The following is a 25,114-nucleotide window of genomic DNA, read 5'->3' on the forward strand; positions in this document are numbered from 1 at the left end:
GCTAGCATTATCAAGTGGCCCTGACCTATATACAGTACGGTATCATTTTGTAACCACGGTCTCTGCAGCTAAATGTATAAATATGACTTGTTTTTGTGATGAGTAGCAGAGTGGCTCAGAGCCACTGCCTGCAGAATTAAACCTTGCCTTTAATGTCCCTTCCTACGCAGGAGGCCTGTGTTTGAATCTCTGATGTTACAATTCATCAATGACAAAGATTGAGGTGTAAGGGCAACAATGAATGCCGGCCTGGTGATACATGTTATGACATACTGTACCCCATGTAGCTATATTAATTCACAAAGACGAGGGTAAATATAATCGAATCAACACTAAATAACTATTACCGTCAATGACGAACATGGCAGTTGCTTTTGGCCGTAAATAGATGGAGATGTGATAGTGATGGCATCACTGAAATAAAAATCTAACCATCTTGAGATGTTTAAGAAGGAATGTTTTCGTTGGCCTTTGAGGGTCTAAGGACATCGGCGGAGTTTGTTTACTTTGTTGAATGTGGGTCAGTAAAGTTCTCTGAGACTCTCTGTTAAAAGGACTACAGAAATAAACATGCTTTGACAAATGTTTTGTGGGACGGTGTTTTTCATGTGTACCTCCTCAGTGTAGCAGCCAGGTCCTGGTAGGGCCAGCAACGTCCTTGATCCTGAACACCTCCCTTCTTGCATGGCAATGAGGTACTTTGTAAGCAGGGGAGGAGAAAATACAAACAGTACACGCACAATATATGCAATTGTATCCTACAATAAAATGAACTCTAGTCAGTCAGTCAGACTCTTTGAACTTTCACATGGTCATTGACCATTGGCATATGCAGGGAGCAAGGAATGGTGGGTGGAGATATGGGAATGAATTAGTGTTATATTTATTACATTTTAAGTGTTTAAAGGGCCACCAATTGGAATTTCAAACTCCCAAAAAATGTAAATATTAAAAGGCAAGAACAATGGCTTCTATTTAAGCTTTTGAGTAAGAAAAAGGCTTTAGGGTATGAACTACGATTTGATTAATCAAAAAAGTAATCAATAGAATAATCACTAGATAATTTATAGTTGCAGCCCTACTTACTAATACAATGTTACGTTTTTGAGACCTTTTTCCACCATACAATGATTGAACCCAAGGTTCTCCTGAATTTCAACACCAGTCAACAAAAAAACTCTTTAGGGAAAAATTCAACATTGTTTTAACTCCATTAAAAAACAAACTTATCTCCAGTTGAACCAAAATTTATTCATTTAAACGTACAGAAAAAATACAACAATAACAAAACCCAGTAAAACAACTGTAGTTCTGTACAGCTTTGGTTTCTTTACAGCAGAATGGAAGAAGAACAAAAAAAGAGACTGAACTTAAGGCACTTAAAGTACATCGAGAAGACATTTTATGTTCCAGCAACAGTCAAGGTCTTCTACGTCTGGTTTCGAATCCGTCTAATAAGTGTCACCAGGTGCATTTAATTTAACTAGCTGGTACGACAGAGAGCCAGCGAGAAGCCTGAGTCTCCTGGTACAGAGTTTAGAACCACTCAACTTCATAGAACAAAAGGAAGGAAACGTTTAACAAAGCCCATGGAAGACTATAAAAACATCCACCACTGAAACGCAAACCAACATATATACATACAAACACACTGTACACGACAACACTGTACACGTTTATAGTGCTTTACAACACTCCGTTTCTCAGAGTCTGGTCCGGGGCCCACCAGGGGTCCAAATGGACCCTTGAGGGTCAGTAACACTGAGAGGGTACAAATGGAACAAATGTTTATCTTTGAGATGTTAAATTAACTCTGAGAGTGTACAAATGGAACCAAATGGACATCCATTTGGTTCCATTTGTACACTCTCGGAGTTACAGACCCGTAAAGGTCTATTTGGAACGCCTGGTGGTCCCTGGGCCTAACGTTGAGAACCAGTGCTTCACATAGCATAGCATTAGCAAGACATCGACAGCGCCATGAGTCTTACTGCTGAATCTACGCCAGAGGAACTTATGATTAATGAGGAGAATACAGGTCTTTATCTCATTATCAAGGCACAAAGCATTGCGGGATGTGCAGGTCGTTGTGAATAAATTTTTTCCCGCTTTAACTATTTAATCTGTGTGCCAGCAACATGACAGGCTGTCAGGGCATTCAGGAACATGCCAACATGTTAGACACAAGCAACTTATTTGCTAGCCGCGTAAGTTGAAATATCCTCCATTGACAGCCGCATTCATGAAACAGAAAAAGTCCTATCTGAAACCACCGAAACAGCTGGAAGATCTTTCTTCTTGCATAGGAAGGCACATTTTGGATTGCGTTTATCGTGTTAGAGCCTAGGGCTGTCATGCGGCTCCAACAGGCTGGGACAGTAGACAAACCCTGCCTCAGCCACCTTCTCAGGGGTACATTCACATTAATGTCGCACAGGCCAATCTGCAAAGCTTTCTTTGCGTAGATCAAAACTGAATACCTTTTAAAACAAAGACCTGACAGAGACAAAGACTAAGAGCATAACTCAAAAGTACGGATGCAATATTGGCGAGTTTGTCATCGTTTAATACAATCAGAACTTTTATGTTTCGCGAATGGGGCTGTCAATGGAGGGTATTGCAACTTGAGATGTGGCTAGCATCCAAGTCGCTTGTGGCTGCAGCTCAGAGCTGTCGAGAACATACATAAAGTGTAAAGTAGAGCCGTGAAGACGGTTTCTAACGTGACTCCTACCAAACAAAAAAGGTGCAGAAAAGAACCATTTGTCCAAATAAACGCGTCCGCTTTGTACTTGGACCAAATGCTTTGTAGCCAGAATGCATGCCGGGGGAGCGGGGGGGATACTTAAGTGCAGAAGTGCCATGGGTGTGTTACGGACTTGATCCAATCAGATCTTTGGGAAAAATCCCCAACCCCCGGGTTGTGATTGGATGACACAAAACGCCTCGAGCTTCATTCGTCCAATGAAAACAAACGAACAGAACAGCTGTTGTGCCGCACGCCCCCTATTCCAACATTGACGGAGGGTTGTTAAGCCTAATTTATGCTCCGTCGCACGATGGCATCGCGCCGAAAATATGTCGACCGTTTACGAATTGGGGGGCCGTTAGAAGCCCCTCCCCCGGCCGGCCGGCCAACTATATCCTCTGTAGCCGGGGTTGTAATTATACATGTAATTCTCTCCTCCCCGCCTCCTCTCCCTGTACTCCCGCCTCTCCTCCGACCCTTCGCCTCCTTCCCCCCCCCTCCTCCTTCTGAAACTCCCCCGCCCGCCGCGCTCCATCCCTCCCCTCTCCATCCCTCCCCTCCCCCTGCCGCCCCTCTCCCCTCCTTCTCGGAAGCGGGAGCTGTACCGCCAGTTCCCCCCCCGGTGGCTCATGGGGTCCGCCGCGCGCTCCGCCTCCTCCCCTTCCTCCTCCTCCTCCTCGTCCTCCTGCGGCTCGTCTTCCGTGCTGCACCCCACGGACAGGGGCGTGGTCCCCCGGACGACAGGCTCCGCCCCCGCCGGGTGACCCCCACCGCCGAAAGCGGCGGCGGCGGCGGCCGCGTAATGGCTGGTCGGGCGGGCCGCCGCCGCCGCCGGCTGGAACGGAGGGGCGAAGCAGTTGAGGTCCACCGCCTCCAAATCGGCCGCCACGGTGACTTCTGCGTATTTGCCAAAACCACGTGGCGGGTGGGAGGAGTCTGAGACAAATGTGACCTGGAGAGAAAAACATATCGTCACTGTCGGGTGGAAAAGGAAAAAATAACCTGTGTTCCAATAGCTGTACATTACAAGCTCACAATTTTGAGCTTGTAGATCATGGTTCTCACTGGTGTGCGTGTGTGAGATGCCTTTATAATTCATTGCCGTCGGGCAGAAATCTTGTACATCCATATGTATCTTAGTTTTTTCACAATTATTTTCGTAAATGTGTGTGTGTGTGTGTGTGCGTGTGCGTGTGTGTGTCTTACTAGGTTAAGAGGGTCCACCGGTGAAACACGTTTGCCGTCTTTGTTTTCCCCATTGGTTGTCATAGCTACCAGAGGAACAGAACAGAACACAAGCAAACCATTAGATGGAAATAGACGTGAAGAGAATCAAAAGAAGAATTAGGTAAATAATGAAAGAATGCCAGAGGAGACAGAAGCCCCTTTACCACATGGAATTAATAACATTGTTGGGATAAAAAAAATATATATCCAAAGATGGATATTCATTCACACATTGACCTCCTTTCATTCCATATCATATATTTTCAAAAATAATCTAAGAAATTCAATAATTTCACTAGTTTGGGTTTCGGGGAGACATCAAATTTCTCTTTTGAGTATCGAGCTAAAACGTTTGGGAACCACTGTCCTAATGCATGTACTGTACTGTACTGTATGCCCGTTCCTTTTTTATGTCTAGTAGGACTGAATTCTCCAACGAATTTCAAGCGGTTTGTGGGGGTGTGCCGATTTCACGAAACGATACGATACTGGGCTCATGACATCGATATCGATACGATATATGGCACTTTTTTATTATGAAAATATATTGGGGGGAAAAAGCAAATGGAAACAAATACTTCTGTTTTCGCATTATTATTATTTTTTTTTTCCCAAAACGATACATATCGTCACGAAAACGTATCGCGATATATAGCGGGACGATATATCGGCACACCCCTAGCGGTTTGGCTTGTTACAAATGTCAGACACATGTATTTACAGTGTGCTATGATACAGGATATTTGGTTGAAATTTCAAATGTGGGTTTTCATACCAAAACACCTCATCTTACACAGTACTTATGTACAACGTGTAGAGCCGAGAGAACTAAATGACTTGAAAGTGAAGTCATTAAGAGAATGTAACATTTATACTTAGGCTATTGTCGTTGATCTACAGTATAAATGTAAAATATTTTTTTATTTTTTTCAGTGAATCTCTCAATATTGTTCACATGAAGTTTTGTTACTGGGACAAAACGTCACATGCTACATCAGTCTGATGTTTTCATTCCCATTCCAACTGCGGGGGAGAGCTTAAGTGATAAGGTCCAGATTGACGCAGTGAAATGAAACGGCAATCTACACCACTTCCTGTCCATGTCGTCAATATGGCACATTAGCAGTGGATTAATGGGTTTAAATGCCAGTGGGAAAGGGGCTAGACAGACAAACTGTGGAGTGTGATACAGTGCATCTCAAAGTGGGGTCCACTTCCAGCTAAATATGACAGTTGGGAACCAAATGGACCCTTACAGGTCTGTAAACTCCGAAAGTGTATTCTCAGGGCGTCAACAGTTAAATGAGGTAGTTAGGAACCAAATGGATCCTTACAGGTCTATACACTCTGTGAGTGTATTCAAAGGGGGTCCATAGTTAAATGTGATAGTTAGGAACCAAATGGACCCTTACAGGTCTGTAAGAGTGTATTCAAAGGGGGTCCATAGTTAAATGTGAGTTAGGAACCAAATGGACCCTTACAGGTCTATAAACTCTGAGAGTGTATTCTAAGGGGGTCCATAGTTAATGTGATAGTTAGGAACCAAATGGACCCTTACAGGTCTATAAACTCTGAGTGTATTCAAAGGGGGTCCATAGTTAAATGTGAGTTAGGAACCAAATGGACCCTTACAGGTCTATAAACTCTGAGAGTGTATTCAAAGGGGGTCCATAGTTAAATGTGAGTTAGGAACCAAATGGACCCTTACAGGTCTATAAACTCTGAGAGTGTATTCAAAGAAGGTCCATAGTTAAATGTGAGTTAGGAACCAAATGGACCCTTACAGGTCTATAAACTCTGAGAGTGTATTCAAAGGGGGTCCATAGTTAATGTGATAATTAGGAACCAAATGAACCCTTACAGGTCTGTAAGCTCCGAGTGTACAAATGGAACTAATTGGTTCCATTTGTACACTCTCAAGAGTTATAAAGTGTAACAAAGTGCTCCTACCTGAGGCTGCGCTGCCGTTAGCGTTGGCCACGGAGGCCTCAGCGAAGCCAGGGCTTTGCCTGGGCACCAGGCCCAGCAGCAGATCTCTGTCGGTGGGCCGAGGCTGCTCCGCGGGCCCTTGGCCCCCCGGGAACTCAGGGGGGTACCCCAGCGGGGAGGTGGGGTACTGGGGCAGGCTAGGCGTATAGAGGTACTGGGAGGTGGGGGAGTGGGCGTGGGGGTAAGGGGGCGTGGCGGCAGACGGGTACCCCACGGCGGCATAGGACGAGAACTGTCTGGCCCCGCCCAGGTGCTGCTGCTGATGGTGCCACTGCGAGGGCGCCGCCACGGGAGGGGGAGGGTTGGGGTCGTGGGAAGGAGGAGGGGGGGTGAAGTGGTCGTACTGGGGGCTGATGGTCGGAGCCGGACTGGTGGAGTAGAGGGGAGAAGGGGGCGGGAGGGGAGAGGGGTCCCGGGAGGTGGGGGGAGCGGGGTAGAGGTGCGGGAGGGTGGGCTGCATGGTGTACGCCTGCTGCAGAGGGAGGAGGTACATGTACGGAGAGAACATGGGGTTGGAGTACGCCTGTGGAGAGAGACAGAAGATCTGTTTACAAGTACACCATATACTGTACCTAGCATCTGTTTACAAGTAAACCATATACTGTACCTAGCATCTGTTTACAAGTACACCATGTATACTGTACCTAGCATCAGTCTACAAGTACACCATATACTGTACCTAGTATCTGTCTACAAGTACACCATATACTGTACCTAGTATCTGTCTACAATTACACCATATACTGTACCTAGTATATGTCTACAATTACACCATATACTGTACCTAGCATCTGTCTACAAGTACACCATATATACTGTACCTAGCATGTCTACAAGTAAACCATATACTGTACCTAGCATCTGTCTACAAGTAAACCATATACCTAGCATCTGTTTACTCAAAATAAACCTTACACCTAGCATCTGTTTACAAGTAAACCATATACCTAGCATCTGTTTACTCAAAATAAACCATATACCTAGCATCTGTTTACTTCAAGTAAACCTTATACCTAGGAGCATCTGTTTACTACAAATAAACCATATACCTAGCATCTGTCTACAAGGAGACCATATACCTAGCATAAGTTTACTACAAATAAACCATATACCTAGCATCGGTTTACTACAAATAAACCATATACCTAGCATCCGTTTACTACAAATGAACCATATACCTAGCATCTGTCTTACCTTCAGTCCCAGATTGAAGAAGAACCTCAGAATGTTTACATCTGGAACACAGAACACAATATTCGTAAAGAAAATGATCATAGGGCCGCTCAAATTATTATTATGCATAATATAAACAAGGTGATAAAATCTACAACTCACCCCTGGGCAGGTCACTTCCGTTGAAGCTCATGGAGTAAGGCGGAGCTGTTTGGAGAGCCTCTCCTTTCTCCCCCACTGGGAAGCCGGGGAATAGGGGGTCCAGGTACAACTGGGACAGCTGGTGGAGAGGCACCGCCCCGGGGACAGACGGCACCCTGGCGTGGGCGTGAGGGTGGGGAGGGTACTGGTGGGGAGGAGGGGTCAGGGCCTGTTGGGGTTCCGTTTGAAACTGTGCTTGAGACTGAGGGTGAAAGTGGTGAGAGACGGAGGGCTGGAAGTGAGGGGCGTGAGAGACAGAGTTCTGGGGGTGAGACTGCTGAGAGGCAGAGGCCTGGGGGTGTGAGGGGTGAATTGCAGGTGGCTGGGAGTGAGAGAGGTGAGAGTGAGGGGGCTGAGAGTCAGAGTGGAGAGAGAGAGAAGACTGGGGATGAGAGGCGTGAGAGTCAGGATGCTGGGGGTGAGAGGGGAGAGACATAGAAGACTGGGGGTGAGAGAGGTGAGACACAGAAGGCTGGGGGTGAGAGAGGTGAGACATAGAAGGCTGGGGGTGAGACATAGAAGGCTGGGGGTGAGAGAGGTGAGACACAGAAGGCTGTGGGTGAGCGGCAGAAGACTGGGGGTGAGAGGTCCGAGAGTCATGGGGCTGGGGGTGAGACACAGAATGCTGTGTGTAAGAGACAGAAGACTGGGGGTGAGCAGACTGAGAGTCAGGGGGCTGGGTGTGAGAGGGGTGAGACACAGAATGCTGTGTGTAAGAGACAGAAGACTGGGGGTGAGCAGACTGAGAGTCAGGGGGCTGGGTGTGAGAGGGGTGAGACACGGAATGCTGTGTGTAAGAGACGGAAGGATGGAGGTGAGAGGAGCGAGAGTCAGGGAGTGACTGGGGGTGAGACACAGAGGGCTGGGGGTGAGAAGGGTGAGACATGGAAGGCTGGGGGAAAGACACGGAAGACTGGGAGTGAGAGACGGTAGACTGGGGCTCAGAGACTGAAGGATGGACGTCAGACGGGTGAGAGACGGAAGGCTGGTGGTGAGAGATTTGCGTTTGGAGAGAGAGAAGACGAGAATGATCGGAAGAGGGAGGGTGGAGAGGAGGATGGGTGTGCGAGGAAGACGAGAGAGGAGGGGTGGTCTGGGTCAGGAAGGCGGGGGGAGGAACGATGGGAGCGATGAAGGTCGGCTGAGGAGCGGCGGAGGCCACGGCGGAAGGGAGGGCGGAGTGGGGGAAGGCGGGGTAAGGAGCGTTGGAGCTGGTCACCGCCGCGTAGGAAGAAGCGCTCGTTGCGGAGGCCAGGGACGGAGCGCTCGTTTTAATCACACCAGTACGCGCAGTGGCCGTCATGTGCACTAGGCTAGCGTAAGCAGAGGCCGAGTTGACGTCGGCAGGTGTCGGGGCGGCGGTATCTTTGGCAGCAGCAGTAGTAGAGGGTGTAGTTTTGTCACCGGTAGCAGTAGTAGTAGTAGAGGGTGTAGTTTTATCTTTGGGCGCAGTAGTAGAAGATGTAGTGGTGGTAGCAGGTGTAGCTGTGAGGGGAGGGGTGGAGGACTTTGGTGGTTCGCCACCAGAGGGCGATGGAGGCTTGAGGTTGTCCACTGGACTCTTCTGTAGAATGCAAGGAGGAACATACAGTACGTTAGAACGGTGCTTTTTAGCTTGAGACCCAAAATATATTTTTTTGTTCTTCTCAGGACCCAAACTATAGTGAAAATAGCGATCTACAAGGTCACAACGCGTCGCATCGCGATATTGATATTATAATTCTTTTAAAATATAATATTATAAAAATTAAGCAAAATGTAGGAACAAACAAAATAAAGGTATATTTACGCGCAACCCATAAAAATGGGTCCATGACCCAAAAATGGGTCCCAACCCACTGTTTTGGAAACGTTAGAACATTGACTTTAATGTCCTTTTGTGCTTTTCATTTACTTCTTATTCATCACAGTCTACTCTCTATTCTGGTTCCGAAACATACTCCTTCCTTTGAGGCTTTGCAATCTCTTTTGTTTAACTGAAATGTGGATTTCACCCACGGTTCCAGACCAGGCAATCACCCCACTTCTGTGCCATTGGGTTGTGGCCAGCAGTGTAAACTAGTTCAAAGTTTCAAGCTGTAGAGGCCAGACTAGTGCAACACTACAGTACTATGACTTACACTGTTTGTTTTTGCTCTTCAAGAGTTTTTGCCAAATATGGAGAGTATGTTGGAATTGGCAACGGTAATATTTCCCCAACGTACCAAATATCAAACTCAGTCCACTGACCCCGAAATAGTGATATGCACCAAAACATCGTTTTTTTCACCACCCTCTCTCGCAAACAAATACACACACACACACACACACACACACACCGTGTTCCTTCTGTTTTTCTTCTCCACTCTCCTCTTTCCTCCATCTCCTTGGCTCTGTGTCTGATGATGAGACACACAATTAGTCCAATTTTCAAAATGTCAATCAGTAGAAAATTATATACATTTGAAAAAATGTATCAAATTACCTTTTAGTCATTAGTATTACATTTAATGAGTTTAGTGATGTGTATATTTCAAATATGATATTTACAACTTCACCAAAATGTGAATACATGTTAAGTTACATTAAAACAGTGGTTCTCAAACTTTTTCATGTCAAGGACCGACAAATTAATATGCATTTGTGTTTTTTTGTGTTTTTTTCCTCCAATTTAAAAAAAAAAATCTTGAAAATGGCTAAGGTTAAATTGGTTCAACTGATTTGGATGTTACAAAAAACTTTTGCTGGGGACCCTCTAGAACCCGCTCAAGGACCCCTGGGGGTCCCCAGACTTTTGAGAACCACTGTATTAAAATATGTGATTGTCATCATATTGTTCAAGTAAAAAAACTACTCACCACCAGAGCAGGAAAACATTGCTCATCGGTGAGTAGAATCTCCAAGTCAATGTCATCCTCTGGTAACACTGCATAGCTCCTACACATACATACACACACACACATACACACACACAGACACTTTTCTAGTTTACAAATGTTGCCCTTTTTGTCAAACAGATTGGTTACCATAGAGACCGTCTGTCTGAGTATTCATACTTCATGTGACAGACAGACAGACAGACAGACAGACAGACAGACTGACCTGTTGTTGTGACTTCCTGTCTGTTGTTCGTGTATGGAGGACTGCGGGGGCCAAGAGTGTTGCTTCTGCACGCGCCCTGTAGAACCCGAGCCTGTTGCCAGGGAAACAGATGAGGATGGGCTCAACGACCCAGTAGGCTTCATCCTCCCTCCCCGTCCTCTTCCCTCTCCCCACTCTGTGCGTGAGAGAGACAGAAAGAGAGAGAGAGAGAGAGAGACAGAGGGCGAGACACAGAGAGAGAGATGGAGAGGGAGAGGGAGCGACACAGAGAGAGGGCAGAAAGGGGGGCATTAATGATAAACTATAAAGCTAATTTCAAATTCAAGTACCATCAATGAAACAAGTTAAAACAATCATACAAGGCCGGGTATGAGCACAGAATAAAGGAGACAATGCACACTATATAGAGCTTGACATAAAAATAGATTTTCAGGCCCGGGAGGCCGGCGCAGCGGTCCGGGCACCTAGGCTGCTAATCCCGATGACCTTTTCTGCGTGTCACTCCCCATCTCTCTCTCTCCCCGTTTCCTGCCAATCTACTGTATACTATCAATAAAGGCACGAAAAGCCACAAAAAAAAAATCAAGAAAAAACATTTTCAGAAGTGATTAAAAGATGCATTTCCGAGGGGCAAATTCATAAAATGCCTCTGGTGATAAACCTGGCCCATATTTGCATACTGGGCCCTGATTGGTTCCTCACAACTTCGGCGGTAGAGAAATCTCTCTCTATTGAGAGGGGCCAGACCTAATCTGCCAAGGGCAGATTCGTCTGGAACCCGGCTAATGTAAAGAAGGATCGGACAACTTTATGAAGGTATATATGCTGCAGAATTCGAGAGTTTGTAGATTTGATTTGAGCACTCGTAAAATGTGACTTACAAGGAAATTTGCACTTGCAAAACAAATATTCATAGTCACAAATAATAAACAATTCTTCTTGTGCAACCGTATCTACACGTGTGGATATTCTTTTTCTTTGTGTGATTGCAGGTTACATGTTAAAGTTTCAGTGAGTTTTAGCGGTCGATTCAAATCTACAGGCTCTTTAATTTTTCAACATATCCACTAATCCACCTTTATATACTGTTGATGTCATTTCGTCGCTGTCGGGTGGAAACCTCGCAGGTCCAAAACCGTTACTTACAAAAGGAAAATGTTCAGAAATAGTGAAAATAGCCGATCTACAAGCACACAGTGCGCTTGTAGATCGGCTATTTTTTTACTTTTGCTTGACACTCTTGTGCGACAACGTAGGGCATTAAGTGACGAAAAACATAAAAAGCTAAAATATGTAGATACAAGGTTTCTGCAAGACAGCGGAGGTTTCCTTCTTTACATAACAGACTGAAAGGACGCATCATGATTCATGACACAGGATTTAACTTGAGCGAGTAAGATGCAGACACAGACGTTAATAGTGTCATGAAGTAGGAGTTGGAACCAGGTGTGTGTTGTGCTGTGTGTTGAGTGAGTGATATTACCAGATGTGTGTCCATTACTGAGTCGCCTGTTGTCTCGGGTTGCCACTACAGTCTTCCAACTGCTGTCGTCACCGAGAGGAGACAGATTGAACAGAGGCACTGTGTGTCTACACACAGACACACACACACACACACACACACACACACACAGTGAGAAGCTATTTAGTACACTTATGATACACTAAAATATTGTCACTGTCGGGTGGAAACCTTGTATGTCCAAAACTTTCCAGGAAATGCACCCGTGTTCCAAATAATGGATCCAAAGCAGTCATTATTTAATCTCATTACATGGCTTGGTTGAATGCTTGATTCTGCCGAATTCAGCGGTCTGTTATTTTTTAATAATGACCGCTGAACTCAATAACAGACCGCTGTCTAATCAAAGACTGCTTGATTTTGTGTCTTTATCAAGTAGCCGTGTAGCACTCTAATCAGCCTGTCTGGGTTTATTTCTCAATAATGGCCTGCTCCAGTGCTCCCCATGGATAATCCCTTGCACAAGCTCTTGATAATACTTTATTGGTTCAGTATTCATAAAAAAAAATAACACACGCCCAAAAATATCTTTTGCAACTTTTGCGTGACACTGTAGTACAACAAAGTAGGGCGTTAATTTATGAAAAAAGTTGAAATATGGAGATACAAGGTTTCTGTCCAACGGTATATAAAAGTATACACACGTGTGCACACACACACACATGCGCGTACACACATAGTGAGAAGCTAATTAGTACAGTTATTAATAAGTACAAGTGACCTACTTCCTGTTCAGTTCCTCAATGTAAACAGTCACAGGGCCGTTGCCGGGCAACACTTCCTTGATGGTAGCATTGTAGTACCTCCCACCATTGTCAAGACGAACCTGGTGACAGTTTGATGTTTTATTAATACTCACGATTTTTTATATTTAACACTATTTAATATTTAAAGGAGCACTTTGCATCTCACTGGTGGGCTATGGACAGTTCAGAAACCTGCCTACCAGTGACATCATTGATGGGGATTCCAAGCGAATAGAAACTACAGCCTTTCCTTTACTGGAAGGTTAGCATGTTGAAATAGAAGCCATCGTTCTTGCATTAATACAAAATAATTGAAAGAAAGTTTAACATAGTCTTTGAAATGTCCATTGACCGATTATGTCACTCACTGGTAGGCAGGTTTCTGAACTGTCCACAGCATTCCTCTGAGAGACAGACTGAATAGACGAGAATGGTGCCATCTTATTATGAGCATTAGTTAGGGCCAATTGTAGATATGTTGAAAATGGGTGAAGCGCTCCTTTAATAGGTAATGTATACTTAATGCATCAACAATAATAAGTATAGGACTGGCAGTTCATTCTACCCAAAAACATGTTGGTATTACTATATTTGTGAGGACATTTTAACCCCAACCTTTAAGCCTGAGTTTTACTTGGTGCATGCTTGTGTTGCCCACTTAAAAGAAACCATCTACAAGCCGACAACACATCGTAGTGAGCTTGTAGATCTGATATTTTCGGTGAGTGTAAATCAGGAATAACTCCAATCCTAACGTGATTCTTTTCCTAACTGTAAGCTCAACTCCCCAAATATTTAAAACCACCATTTATTTTGAGAGGACCAGGAAAATTGTTCTCACAATTTCTCTAATTCTACTATATACATTTGGCTGTCATAAGTGTAGTAATATGAGTGGGCGCACACACACACACACACACACACACACACACACACACCCCTTACCTGACATCTGTCTCCTGTACTGAAGTGCATCCCAGCAGCAATGCAGAAGTCTAGTTTCTGTTGGGCTGACAAGACAAACTACAGTTTAACTACAACACTGTAAAAAATAGAACTACAGCAGAACTACTATACTGTTCTATAACAATAGAACACAAGAGGACAGAAGAATGAACTACGGACAATCTCACTGACACTGGTGTCAGGAGAACAATCTCGCTCTCAAGACTAAGCAAACCCTCCAAATGATTTGGCGACCCCCAGGTTGAGGCATGCATCGCCCGCAAACGGAAAGCCCTACAGAGGGTTTTGCGGACATCCTAGCTCATCGTTGGAGGTGAGCTTCCCTCCCTCCAGGGAATATACAGTACGAGAAGCGGTGTGTAGTCAAAACTGAGTGGATCGACACTCACCACCCCAGCCACACTCACACCCATTTTTCCGAAGCTACAGTATACCACCAGATTTCTGAACAGTTCGTACCATATGTATCATGATACTTATCTATATATTTCACACTTCCCATATTGATATCTGATCAGTTTTTCTATTTCTTCCTCCATCTCTATCCGACTTTCTTGAAACTGCAATGATGGAGCCTGTACAACAAGTCATTTCACCCACTTTTTTACACCAGACAATAAAGTTTAGCTGAGTACAGTTGATAAAGTAACAATAGAACACAAACAAGAGAATAGAAAACTACAGTTTAAGGGGCCGTGTCCACAGAAAGCACCCCTCTCAGAGCTCTCTGTGCTTAAAATTTTTTTGGGAGAAAATGTTTCAACTTTTGGCAATGTCCCTTTCCTGAGGCTTGGAGAGACATGCCTACAATCACTGAGCATCTGGCTCAGTGCGTGTGTAGAGCTCTATGGACACTGCCCCTAAAGCTGCAATCTGAAATTATTTGTATATTTTAACCAATCTGTATGGCAGATATATATATGTGTGTTACCTCTCTGGTTTCTGTCCCACACATCGTACTCTACGTTCCTGAACAGTGTTGGGTTCAGAGAGCGTCTCACTCGCTCCGACAGAAATGGCCGGACTGCACCTCTCCCCTACAAACACACACATTAAATCATGCCAAATTAAACCAAAGAACATTCATCCTAAAGACCAGACAGATTAACACCATTGAGCTTCAACCATATGAAACCTAAGGTCCCTATTCTGGGGGCGACAATCGGCGAAAATAGCAGATCTACAAGCTCACAAGGCGTTGCGATGGGAGCTTGTGAATTTTCGGCAAAGAGATTTGGTGTAGAGGGGAAAAAGTAGAGGACCTAGTAGAAATCCCTGGGGGACGCCAGTCAACGAAGTACATAGGGATTAAGGGGCAAGAACACTTTGGTAGAGGTTTGGGTTGTAAAAAAATTCAACTTCTTGTTTTGCCATTTATATTAGGAATGAATAATGGACTGGATCTGAAGATCTGGATCCGGATCTTCAAATAGTAAAATTAACAACTTTTATTTATTTAAAAAAAACAGTACTGGGTTTGGTGATGTCAGAATCAGCCTTGTTTGCGTTCGTTTACGGACTAAAAGAGAGCCAGAGCGGTTTTGCCGTACAATGTAAGTCATAATTTGAATTATACATTTCTAATCAATGGAGCAATTATTTTTTATTTCTTACCCACCTTTGTACCTAAGCGTTCTTGCCCTTTAATCACATGAAGCCTAGTGTCCCTATTCTGGGTATGTCACAATAGGCGACCATTCGGCGGAAATAGCCGAAGCTCACAGCATGCTGCAACGTTACATGACATGTTGTGAGCTTGTAGATCGGCTATTTTCAGCAAAGAGAATGGTGTAGCGGGGAGAAAGAAGGGGACCAATTATAGACCCCTGGAGGACCCCGGTCAACCTATAATATAGGGTTTAAGTGATTAAGGGACCACTTCACCCATTTTCGGCCTGTCCTAACTAATGCTCATTATAAGATTGCACTATTTCTGTCTACTCACTCCGTGTCTCAGAGGAGGGCTGTGGACAGTTCTTAAACCTGCCTACCAGTGACATCATCGGCAGGCAGGTTTGGTCATTTCAGACAAGATTTCAAACTTTTACTTTTTAATAAACGCAAGCACAACGGCTTCTATACCAGCATGCTAACTCTCCAGGAAGAGAAAGGCTGTAGCTCCTATTAGCTTGAAATCCCCATCGATGATGTCACCGGTAGGCAGGTTTCTGAACTGTCTACAGCCCACCAACGAGATGTAGAGCTAGTAGACAATATAAATAAATAGTGGCATCCTATAATGATCATTAGTGAAGAGTGAGGACCAATTATATGATAACCTTTAAGGTGTGTGTGTGTGTGTGTGTGTGTGTGTGTGTGTGTGTGTGTGTGTGTGTGTGTGTGTGTGTGTGTGTGTGTGTGTGTGTGTGTGTGTGTGTGTGTGTGTGTGTGTGTTACCCTATATGAGCGGCTGTGTCTGGGTGCTGTAGTGCTGCCTCCATTCCCCAGCCTGTAACAACACAAACACAAATCACATCATCTAAAGGCAAATCCTCAGTGCTTATTTATACATTCCTTTGTTTACGGGTCCATTTCTACACTCCAGAGTTAAATTAACAAAGCATTTTATTGTGTACTCCTCAACTCCCAGTTACAGTACATTAATCCATGTAGAAAAACAGGTTTATAGTCCAGATAGACTGATTACGTTTTTGACTTTTCCATTAAAATCTGTGATTATTTGAGACCATAACAGGATAGTAAAAGAAAGTACAAAATTACAGCACAATAAGGTAATAATATCACAATATGTTTGACTAAATACCTTATCTGACATATAGATAAGACAACCCAAGACTTTTAGTTAAGTGGTAGCCCCAAGGTAGTTGACCCAGGATTCAAAAACAGAACTTTTCATTTTACAACGTGGAACAAAGACAAACATTCCTTCAGATTTTGTGAATGAATGTTAGAATGTTAGTATTTCCGTGTTACTTCCTGGTTCGTACCACTGGGGTTGGTGGTCTTCTTCGTGATCTGAATCGTCGCTGGAGGCACAGGGGTCCATGGCGTCGTCGTTGAGGAGGTCCTGGCTGCGAGGAATCCGGTTACACTGACCCATAGCCGCCCGGTCCACCTCTAACACATGCTCATACAGCCAATCATACAGGATGGCTGCCACACACACACACACACACACACACACACACACACACACACACACACAAAATATAATCATTATGACTTTAGTTTGTCTTATGGGAACCGCTGATCTCCATTTTATCCAACTTTATTTTTGTCGTGTTCTGTAACGGTTCTTTAATCACCATCACCTGCTTTTCATCTGTGCACTGTAAATGCATAGTGCATTCTACGTTAATGTCTGAAATGTGCTGTATAAATAAAGTCAGATGGTTTGAATAGACAGACTTACACTGGCAGACAGCAGCACTCTTCATGCGGCTGATAGGATACACACTGTCATAATGGTTACCGTTCAGGAAACACAGCTGCACCTGGAATACACACACAAACACACAGGTTTTACTATACTTGTAAGGACATCCACATTTTAGGACACCAATTTTATGAGTGGCATGCCATTTTTACCGTTTCTTTTTTTTTGCATTATAAAATGGAATCCCGCACACCGTCTTCACTTACAGCCAGAGTATTTATTGAGAATACAACGTTTCGGTCGCACTAACGTTCATCAGGTATCGGCAGATACCTGATGCATTAACTGCCGGTGTCGGTGTGCAGAAGGACCTTTTTTAACTAAGTTTTTTTTTTTGTGTGCAATTTTTAACCCTACCCCAAAAGCCTGAGTCATAGGCTCTGACTTTTGGTCACATCAAATCGTTGATTAAACTGCTTCATTAGTTGTTGTAGTAGCCCTAGTGTTTTGATGTAACTAGTATGTGTGCATATATTGTTCGATATATATATAGTGTGTGCATTAGGCTTGGGCAATCCTTGCCATTTTCATCGCCTGATTCACGGCCATTAAAAGTCAGTGATACACAAGCTTATTGTCAGGGGCGGTGGGAGTAGGAGGGGTGGGGTGTCATATACGGTAAAGATTTTCCATGCATGAGGCTAGAAAAATGACGGTAACTGGGGTCTCTGTTAGAGAGAGAGGTTAATAAAAGAACATTTTATTTAAGAGAAAATCAATCAATGTTCTTCCAAGTGTCAAAGAAAAATGTAGCCTCTTGTATATAGGAATATTATGGGTTTTACCCAGATGCCTAGAGCAAGCCTAGAGCATGGTGTGCATGTGTGTTTCACCTTGTCCTTGAATCCATTGTCTGTGATGTGGACTGGAGGTTTCCCAGGCTCTTGGAAGATGATGAAATCTCTCCTGGAGACAGAGACACATTTATTTAGACCGGAGAGAGAGACCTTTAGTTAGACTGGAGAGAGAGACATTTATTTAGACCAGAGAGACCTTCACTTAGAGCAGGGGTCTGCAACCTTTAAGGTCAAAAGAGACATTATGGACCAAAAAATAAATACAAAATCTGTCTGGAGCCGCAAAACCTATTTTAGCCCACTAATGCCGATGCCACACCAATAAATGTGTTGCAAGTTTTGACGCAAATTTGACAGAAATGTTGAAACTTATTATTTATTCTACACATCTTTACAGTATTGGAGCACGTAAGAATCTATGTCTCATATTACAGCAACGATAAATACAAATTTAAATGTGAAAAAAAAAGAAAAAACATTGTTAATTTCCATATAATATTTTCTATAGCTACAGGGGGCCACACGGGAAGGGCTAAAGAGCCACATGTGGCTCCAGAGCCGCAGGTTGCAGACCCCTGACTTAGAGAGATACATTTATAGAGCTACATTTAGCTAGACTGGAGAGAGATATTCATTTGGTTTCACTGGAGAGAGAGATACATTTGGTTTCACTGAAGAGAGAGATACATTTGGTGTGACTGTAGATAGAGGACATTTAGTTAGACTGGACAGAACACTGGACAGAACAGAGGGAGAGAACAGAGCTACAGCTAGAGTTGTTTAATGTAGAAGTGTTCTTACTTGTAAATTATAGCCAGAGCGTTGATCTCTACCTCTCCTACCCACTGCTGCAAAACACAAAAACAATCACGTTCAGATTATGACACACACAGACAGCCACCATTACAACAGGTCACGGGAAGTTCATATACATGTTATAATACAAGCTATAGTTACCTGTGGGTCTCGTAGCTTGACCAGGTATTCTTCAAAGTCTCCCTCAACGAACTGGAGGACAGGAGACGAGGAGGGGACACATGAAGCGTTAATCATTTTACGTTTGAGCTAAATAACTTGTTGGAGAAGGACGTTTTCTCAGGATGATTATTTTGAGCATAGGTCATAAACTAGGCACTGGCATAGGTACATAAGTAATAGGCTACATTTGAGCATTCAAAACTTTAAATATATATTTGAATATTACAAATAAAGCATAGGTTATAAATGTGATTGTGACTATAGAGGAAGACTAACAGCCCTAGTATTTATCGCAATCCCTGTAACATGCAACATCACAGCACTTCTTATGATGCCATCTGAGCAACGGGACACTTTTTTTCTTAATATCAGTCAAATAAATCATGTTTTCTCTTTACCATGTGTGTCAGTATGTATTATGTTACTATGTTAGTTTTTAAGATGGTTATAAACATGATCAACCAACAGTAAATACAAAAACACATTCTTATGTTGTCATAGAAATGGACTTTTGTGAATATTATGACTGTCTGAAGTGGAATACACAAATGTACAGAAACACTATGTGAGACAAACAGTCACCATCTGTCTACACTGAAGTAGCTATGTGACCACCGGTGACAATAAATCCATTGACAAAAAAACTACTTTCTTTTCTCTCTCTTATCCGGGCTCGACATTAAGTTAAAACTTTCACAGTGACTGTGACACTTGTGTGGTCTTGTGTAGTAAATCCAGTTCATCCCTTTCCTTTACAGTGGTGCACTCTCGCCCCTCCCAAAAGTCCAAACTCACGCCCTCCCGTTCGTAACGGAGCATACAGCGACGTGAGCGAGAAAAACTGATTAAACAGCATTAATTTCAGTCAGACTATCCTCACCTGATGCCGTTCACACCTCAAATATTAGTTTGCTGTGTTTTTGATGCAATGTACGGCCATGCAATACAGTGATTACGTTTACAAAATGGACAAGGATTTTAGTACTGAATAATAGTAAGATCAAACATCAAACCGTCATTTAGTGGTTGTTATTACTGAAGGGACATATTTACGGGAGACCTGTCTTGGGTGCATGTGTATGGAGGCAGTACAGTAACTAAAGGAGTGTGTGGGTGTGTGTGTGTGTGTGTGTGTGTGTGTGTGTGTGTGTGTGTGTGTGTGTGTGTGTGAGGATGTGCTGAAGCACATCCTCTCCTTGCTCGAGGAGTTGTTTACTCATCTAGTTATTTGAGTTAATATACCCTATAGTGGGCTCCTCATACCTCACAAATGAATCTTTAAATGTACAACCGATGGTCACTAACCAAGCACTATACCATCATGCATTGCGCTGAAAAGAAATGACAGATGATTGAGAGGAGAGCGGCACAAATTGTCATACATAAAGTCTTTCATTAATTTAGGAACATACGCAGTACATGCCGGTTAGCCTGGGATCAGTATCATTTTCAGGTTTCTGATGGTGTCGAAACTTCACGTCATCAGGTGGCCGGAACCATCAACCGGAACCACCGGCGCCGTGCATCACCCAAAATGATTCCCTTAGTTTAAAACTTGTTTAGTTTGGTATAATCGTTTGGTGTGTCCATCTTTTATTCTAACCCGTGGCGTGTCTAGCGAGACTAAACTAATTGATTCGCATTATGTGGGGAACAAAAACAATGCGACGCCAACCAGAATCAACCACCGGAACCACAATTCTTTTTTTCCTTTTTTCTAAACTGGAACACACGGCTAGTTTTAGAACGAATACCAAGCTTTCCTCCGAGGTGGAAAGGCTGGTGACGCGAGGTTACACGCCGATAGGTAGATGGAGGTTTTAATCGTGCAACAGTAATGATGTACTTAACAGCGTCCGAGTACGAGTAGTGTCCAAAATGTGTTTTTCAATTGACCACTGAGCTCACTAGTCCTCTACATAGAACAGCCTATATAAGGAGTAGTGAATGGGCCAGTGACTTACTTAAATGTATGTAGGTCACTATGGGTGTTTTTGGTATGTTACTGTACACTTACCGCCTCATAACTCTCGCGATTCTCTTTCAGGAACTCGGCACACTTGTTGCGAACCTGCGTGTGGAGCATCTGACTGTCCATCACCTGCAGAAAGGGCAAAGGTCATATTCATTTACCACAAAGAAAGTAGCAGCCTTGACTGGAATGCCATGAGGTTAGAACCAGGCTCTCTACGTTACCTAGTTCACTGTTTTTGTTAAATACCTTGAGCTTACAGCCAGGCTCTCATTGTAATCTGGTTCATGTTATTATTATGACACCTATATTAAAGCGCAAAACCTGGAAATAACATTTGAACCACCTGAAACAATACTTTATCAGAAGAATTATGTTTCTTGGTTTCGTTTTGATCAGATTTACAGATTTACCTCCTTTGATTGCAAGCTAAATTGACAATCTTGATATTCCCAAAACAAATGTATGACAAAGCAATATTTGCTTAAAGTTGTTGCGCAAGTTATTACCCATGGTGTTACCTAAAGCCATAGCTTTAGGTAACACCCCAGTAACTTCCTGACATTCCAACTGTCTCTCTACTTCTAGCAGTGGTGGAAAAGGTACTAACATTTTTTACATAAGTAAAAGTATCAATAATGCAATGTAGAAGTACTTGTTGCAAGTAAATGTCCGGAATTAAACATTTACAACATTTTTAAATAATTGTAGTGCAGTAAAAGTACTATATTTGCCTCTGAGATGTAGTGCAGTAGAAGTTAACGTACTGAAAATTGTAACTACTCCAGTAAAAGTAAAAGCATCTAAAGATTTGTATTAAGTACAGTACTTGAGTAAATGTACTTGGTTGCTTTCCACCACCGCTCTCTAGTGTTTCATCTTTGGAATAAGGAATTCCCTTTCCGAATAAAGGTGCAATAAAAGTAATTCTAAATGAATATAAATGTGGTATTGTTTAGAACGTTGGTTCTCAAAGTGGGGTCCGGGGACCCCCAGGGGTCCTTGAGGGGGTTCCAGGGGGGTCCCCAGCAAAATGTGTGAATATAGCATCACAATCATTTTAACCTTTTATACTTTGGCTATTCAAAAATAGCAGATCTACAAGCTCATAGCGCGGCACCGAGTGCCGCGCTACCAGCTTGTAGCTCTACTATTTTTGAAAAATCTTGAAGATTCGTGCAAATCTCTGAATACATGTCTTTTAAAGTGAACATTTTGACACAAATCTTTGCTTCTGGGAGTCCCTGGCACCACATATATATCAATTTGGGGGTCCCTGGCATGACATTTTTTTAGAAGCACTGGTTTAGAATATAAGTTGCAGACATTTTGTTTTTCTCGGGTTTAGTTTGTTTATACGATAAGAGATGATGGAATGGATGAGAGTGAGACCAGGATGGGGATGCATTGCACGTGCAGCCAGGGGTGGAATGACGGTGTCACACGGGATCAAACGACCTATCAGATTCTGTGACCCAGTCACATCATTCGTACGCCCCCGTGTGGTGAAACAGTAACACGACGCGGTTTGTTACCCCTAGAAACAACAACAATAATAAACAGAGCATGTATTGAAACAAAGTTACAAAGTACTTCAATTGATACAAAAAAAATGACAATGTGTTATCGTATTGTAATGTGTTCTTTTTATGCTATGTTATCCTTTTAGCCTAAATGTCTGACTGTACCTCGTGCCGTTTACATTTCTGACTAAATTAGCCAGAAATGTAAACAGCACGAGGTACAGTCATAATAGTTTAGTACAGCCAGACATTTATAATACTTTATCAGCAGTGCTGTATGGTAACTAGGTCAATGTTGAGGTATTTGTACTTTACTTGAGTATTTTCAATTTCCAATACTTCTACTTCTACTACTTCTCCACTACATCTCGGATCCTATTATTGTACTTTTACTCCACAACATTTATTTGAAAACTTTAGTAACTACTAGTTACTTATAATGTTTTGTATTTGTTGTTGACATGTAATATTGTGTTATTTTATGCTATGTTGATGCAGTTATCCTTTAGCCTAAATGTCTGACTGTACTGTACTGTATTGCAGTGGTTCTCAAACTTATTCATGTCAAGGACCCCCAAATTGACACTTAATATCCCGCGGACCCCCATTTGAAAGGATATGCCAGGGACCCCCATATAAGAGAAGATTTCTACGGCTCTAGCAGTGATTCTCAACCATTTTAATTTGAAGGACCCCCAGTTTGACATGCATTAGAGCTATGGACCCCCATTTAATGGCATTTCTATCTCTGGGACCCCAATTTATATTGTAAAATCTATTTTAATTTAACTCAGAGAGTGTACAAATGGAACCCATTTGGTTCCATTTGTACACTCTCTGAGTTACAGACCCATAAGGGTCCATTTGGTTACTCACTAGTATCCATAATTTAGCTGGGGACCCCTGGGGGTCCCCGGACCCCACTTTGAGAACCAATACTGTATTGTACTCGTGCTGGCTAAATTAGTCAGAAATGTAGACAGCACGAGGTACAGTCAGACATTTATAATACTTTATTAGTAATAAAGTACTCAATCAATCAAAACCAAGTAACCTGGCTCCCTCCACTAGGGTCACACAATTCGATAGGTCACCGATGTGCACGCAACATGTCACCGTAGATCGTGTTGCTAACGAGCTAAAACACGTTCCCCGGCAAAAAAAAGAAGAAAACTACATAAGTTACACAGACAGAGAAGAAGTCACGAACTTTTAGCTTTTAACCAGTGATGGAAAAAGTACTCACATTTTTTACTCGAGTTAAAGTATCAATACTGCATTGTAGAAAATACTCCATTACAAGTAAAAGTCCAGAAATCGGCTGAAGTGGTTTAAATGCATGTTTTGTAATAATAATCTAAATCTACAAAGTAACTTAAGTTTTCAAATGCTTGCAGTGGAGTAAAAGTACAACATTTGCCTAGTCTGAGATGTAGTGGAGTAGAAGTGAAAGTATTGAAAATTGTAAATACTGAAGAAAGTAAAAAAAATACCTAAAAATTGTACTTAAGTACAGTACTTGAGTAAATCTACTTAGTTACTTTACACACACTGCTTTTTAACTTTTTTTTCTTTACCTGTTCGGCGACAGCCCGGAACAGACAGGAGCCGTCCTTGGCGATCTTCTTGCGGTGTAAACCGATCGATCGGAGGTATTGATCCATGCCGCGCTCCGACGCCCTGTCGTCGGGAATGCCCCGCGCGGCGCCGGCGGCACCGTCCATCCTAAAACAGGCGTTAACCCCGAATTTGGGCTAAACAACCGGGCTAAAAACTGAAACTTTTTTTTTTTGTTTTCGTTTTTTTTATTTTATTTTTTACCTTTATCTAGAAGAGAGTGACAACTTAGCGATCGTTCACACTCACTGGGTGTTAACCAGCTAGTTAACGCACGATTTCCCGATTCTTCGTTAGTTTCGATTCTCTGAATACATTCATGTCATGTTGTTTTACAAAATGAAACTGTTAGCTTATTAGCTGCTTCTTCTTCTTGATGAACTTTAGCTGGTGGCTAACAACCCTCCCTCAACGATACGCCCCCTTTCAGCCTAGGGTCCCATAGGCCGGGGAGACGAGCAGCGTTGCCAGATGTTGTGAGAGAAATAGGCAACTAGGTCTATGAAAACAAGCCCAAAAGGAGCGACTACAGGCCACATGAGCGTCGGTTATTTGAAAATAGCCGAGCGTTGTGGGCTCGCGATGTGGCGCGTTGTGGGCTTGTAGATGAGCTATTTAAAAAAAACATTAATCTGATTGGGGGGGGGCGTGGATACATTCATTTGGGTCCTTGACAAGAAAATGTTTGAGAACCACTTTAACAAGTGGTTAAAGACATTTAAGAAGCAAGCCCAAAATAAGAAACAAGCCTAAAAAACCGCAACCCGCAATACCAATATTTACAAGCAACTTTACAGAAAAAAAACAGCCCAAAGTCGCTTATAATAAGCGGACATGGCAACACTGGAGACGGGCGCAATGTGATTGGCTAGTTGTTTGTCACAAGAAGTGTACTGCTCTACTGGATGGATTTGCAGATCCGGTCTAGAACGGATACGGAAACTCGGTGTATTGCAGTGGAAATGACCGGATACAGTAGGCGGGATCTAAACCGGATCTGAGTACTGAACTGTAAATAAAAAACAGGCTTTCCACATGTACTGCGGAAAGCCCGGGAGGCTGTATCATGAGCAGCCGTTTTTATGTTTTAAAACAATAATAATAATAAATATAAGAAACTTCTCAAATTTTGATATAAAGCTTTTGATATCAAATTGAGGATTTTTGTCCTTACGT

At 43.0% G+C, this 25,114-nt stretch overlaps 1 protein-coding gene across 1 annotated transcript; it reads right to left on the reverse strand.

Annotated features, from left to right (window-relative positions):
* Positions 1 to 3,107: 3,107 nt before the first annotated feature.
* Positions 3,108 to 24,398, reverse strand: otud4 (OTU deubiquitinase 4; the record flags this gene model as incomplete). Its single annotated transcript, XM_080450916.1, has 20 exons — positions 23,899 to 24,398; positions 20,844 to 20,927; positions 18,806 to 18,856; positions 18,650 to 18,696; positions 17,885 to 17,957; positions 17,028 to 17,109; positions 16,603 to 16,768; positions 16,052 to 16,103; positions 14,586 to 14,691; positions 13,634 to 13,698; positions 12,668 to 12,768; positions 11,904 to 12,010; positions 10,421 to 10,595; positions 10,177 to 10,255; positions 9,658 to 9,717; positions 7,301 to 8,903; positions 7,160 to 7,200; positions 5,927 to 6,488; positions 3,956 to 4,020; positions 3,108 to 3,701 (listed from the first exon to the last, which is right to left on the reverse strand). Exons 1-20 carry the CDS (start codon positions 24,043 to 24,045, stop codon positions 3,108 to 3,110), a joined length of 4,260 nt encoding a protein of 1,419 aa, XP_080307042.1. The 5' UTR covers positions 24,046 to 24,398.
* Positions 24,399 to 25,114: the final 716 nt, after the last annotated feature.

This window comes from Gymnoscopelus braueri (genome assembly GCF_963280865.1).
Source record: "Gymnoscopelus braueri genome assembly, chromosome: 15".
NCBI lineage: Eukaryota > Metazoa > Chordata > Actinopteri > Myctophiformes > Myctophidae > Gymnoscopelus > Gymnoscopelus braueri.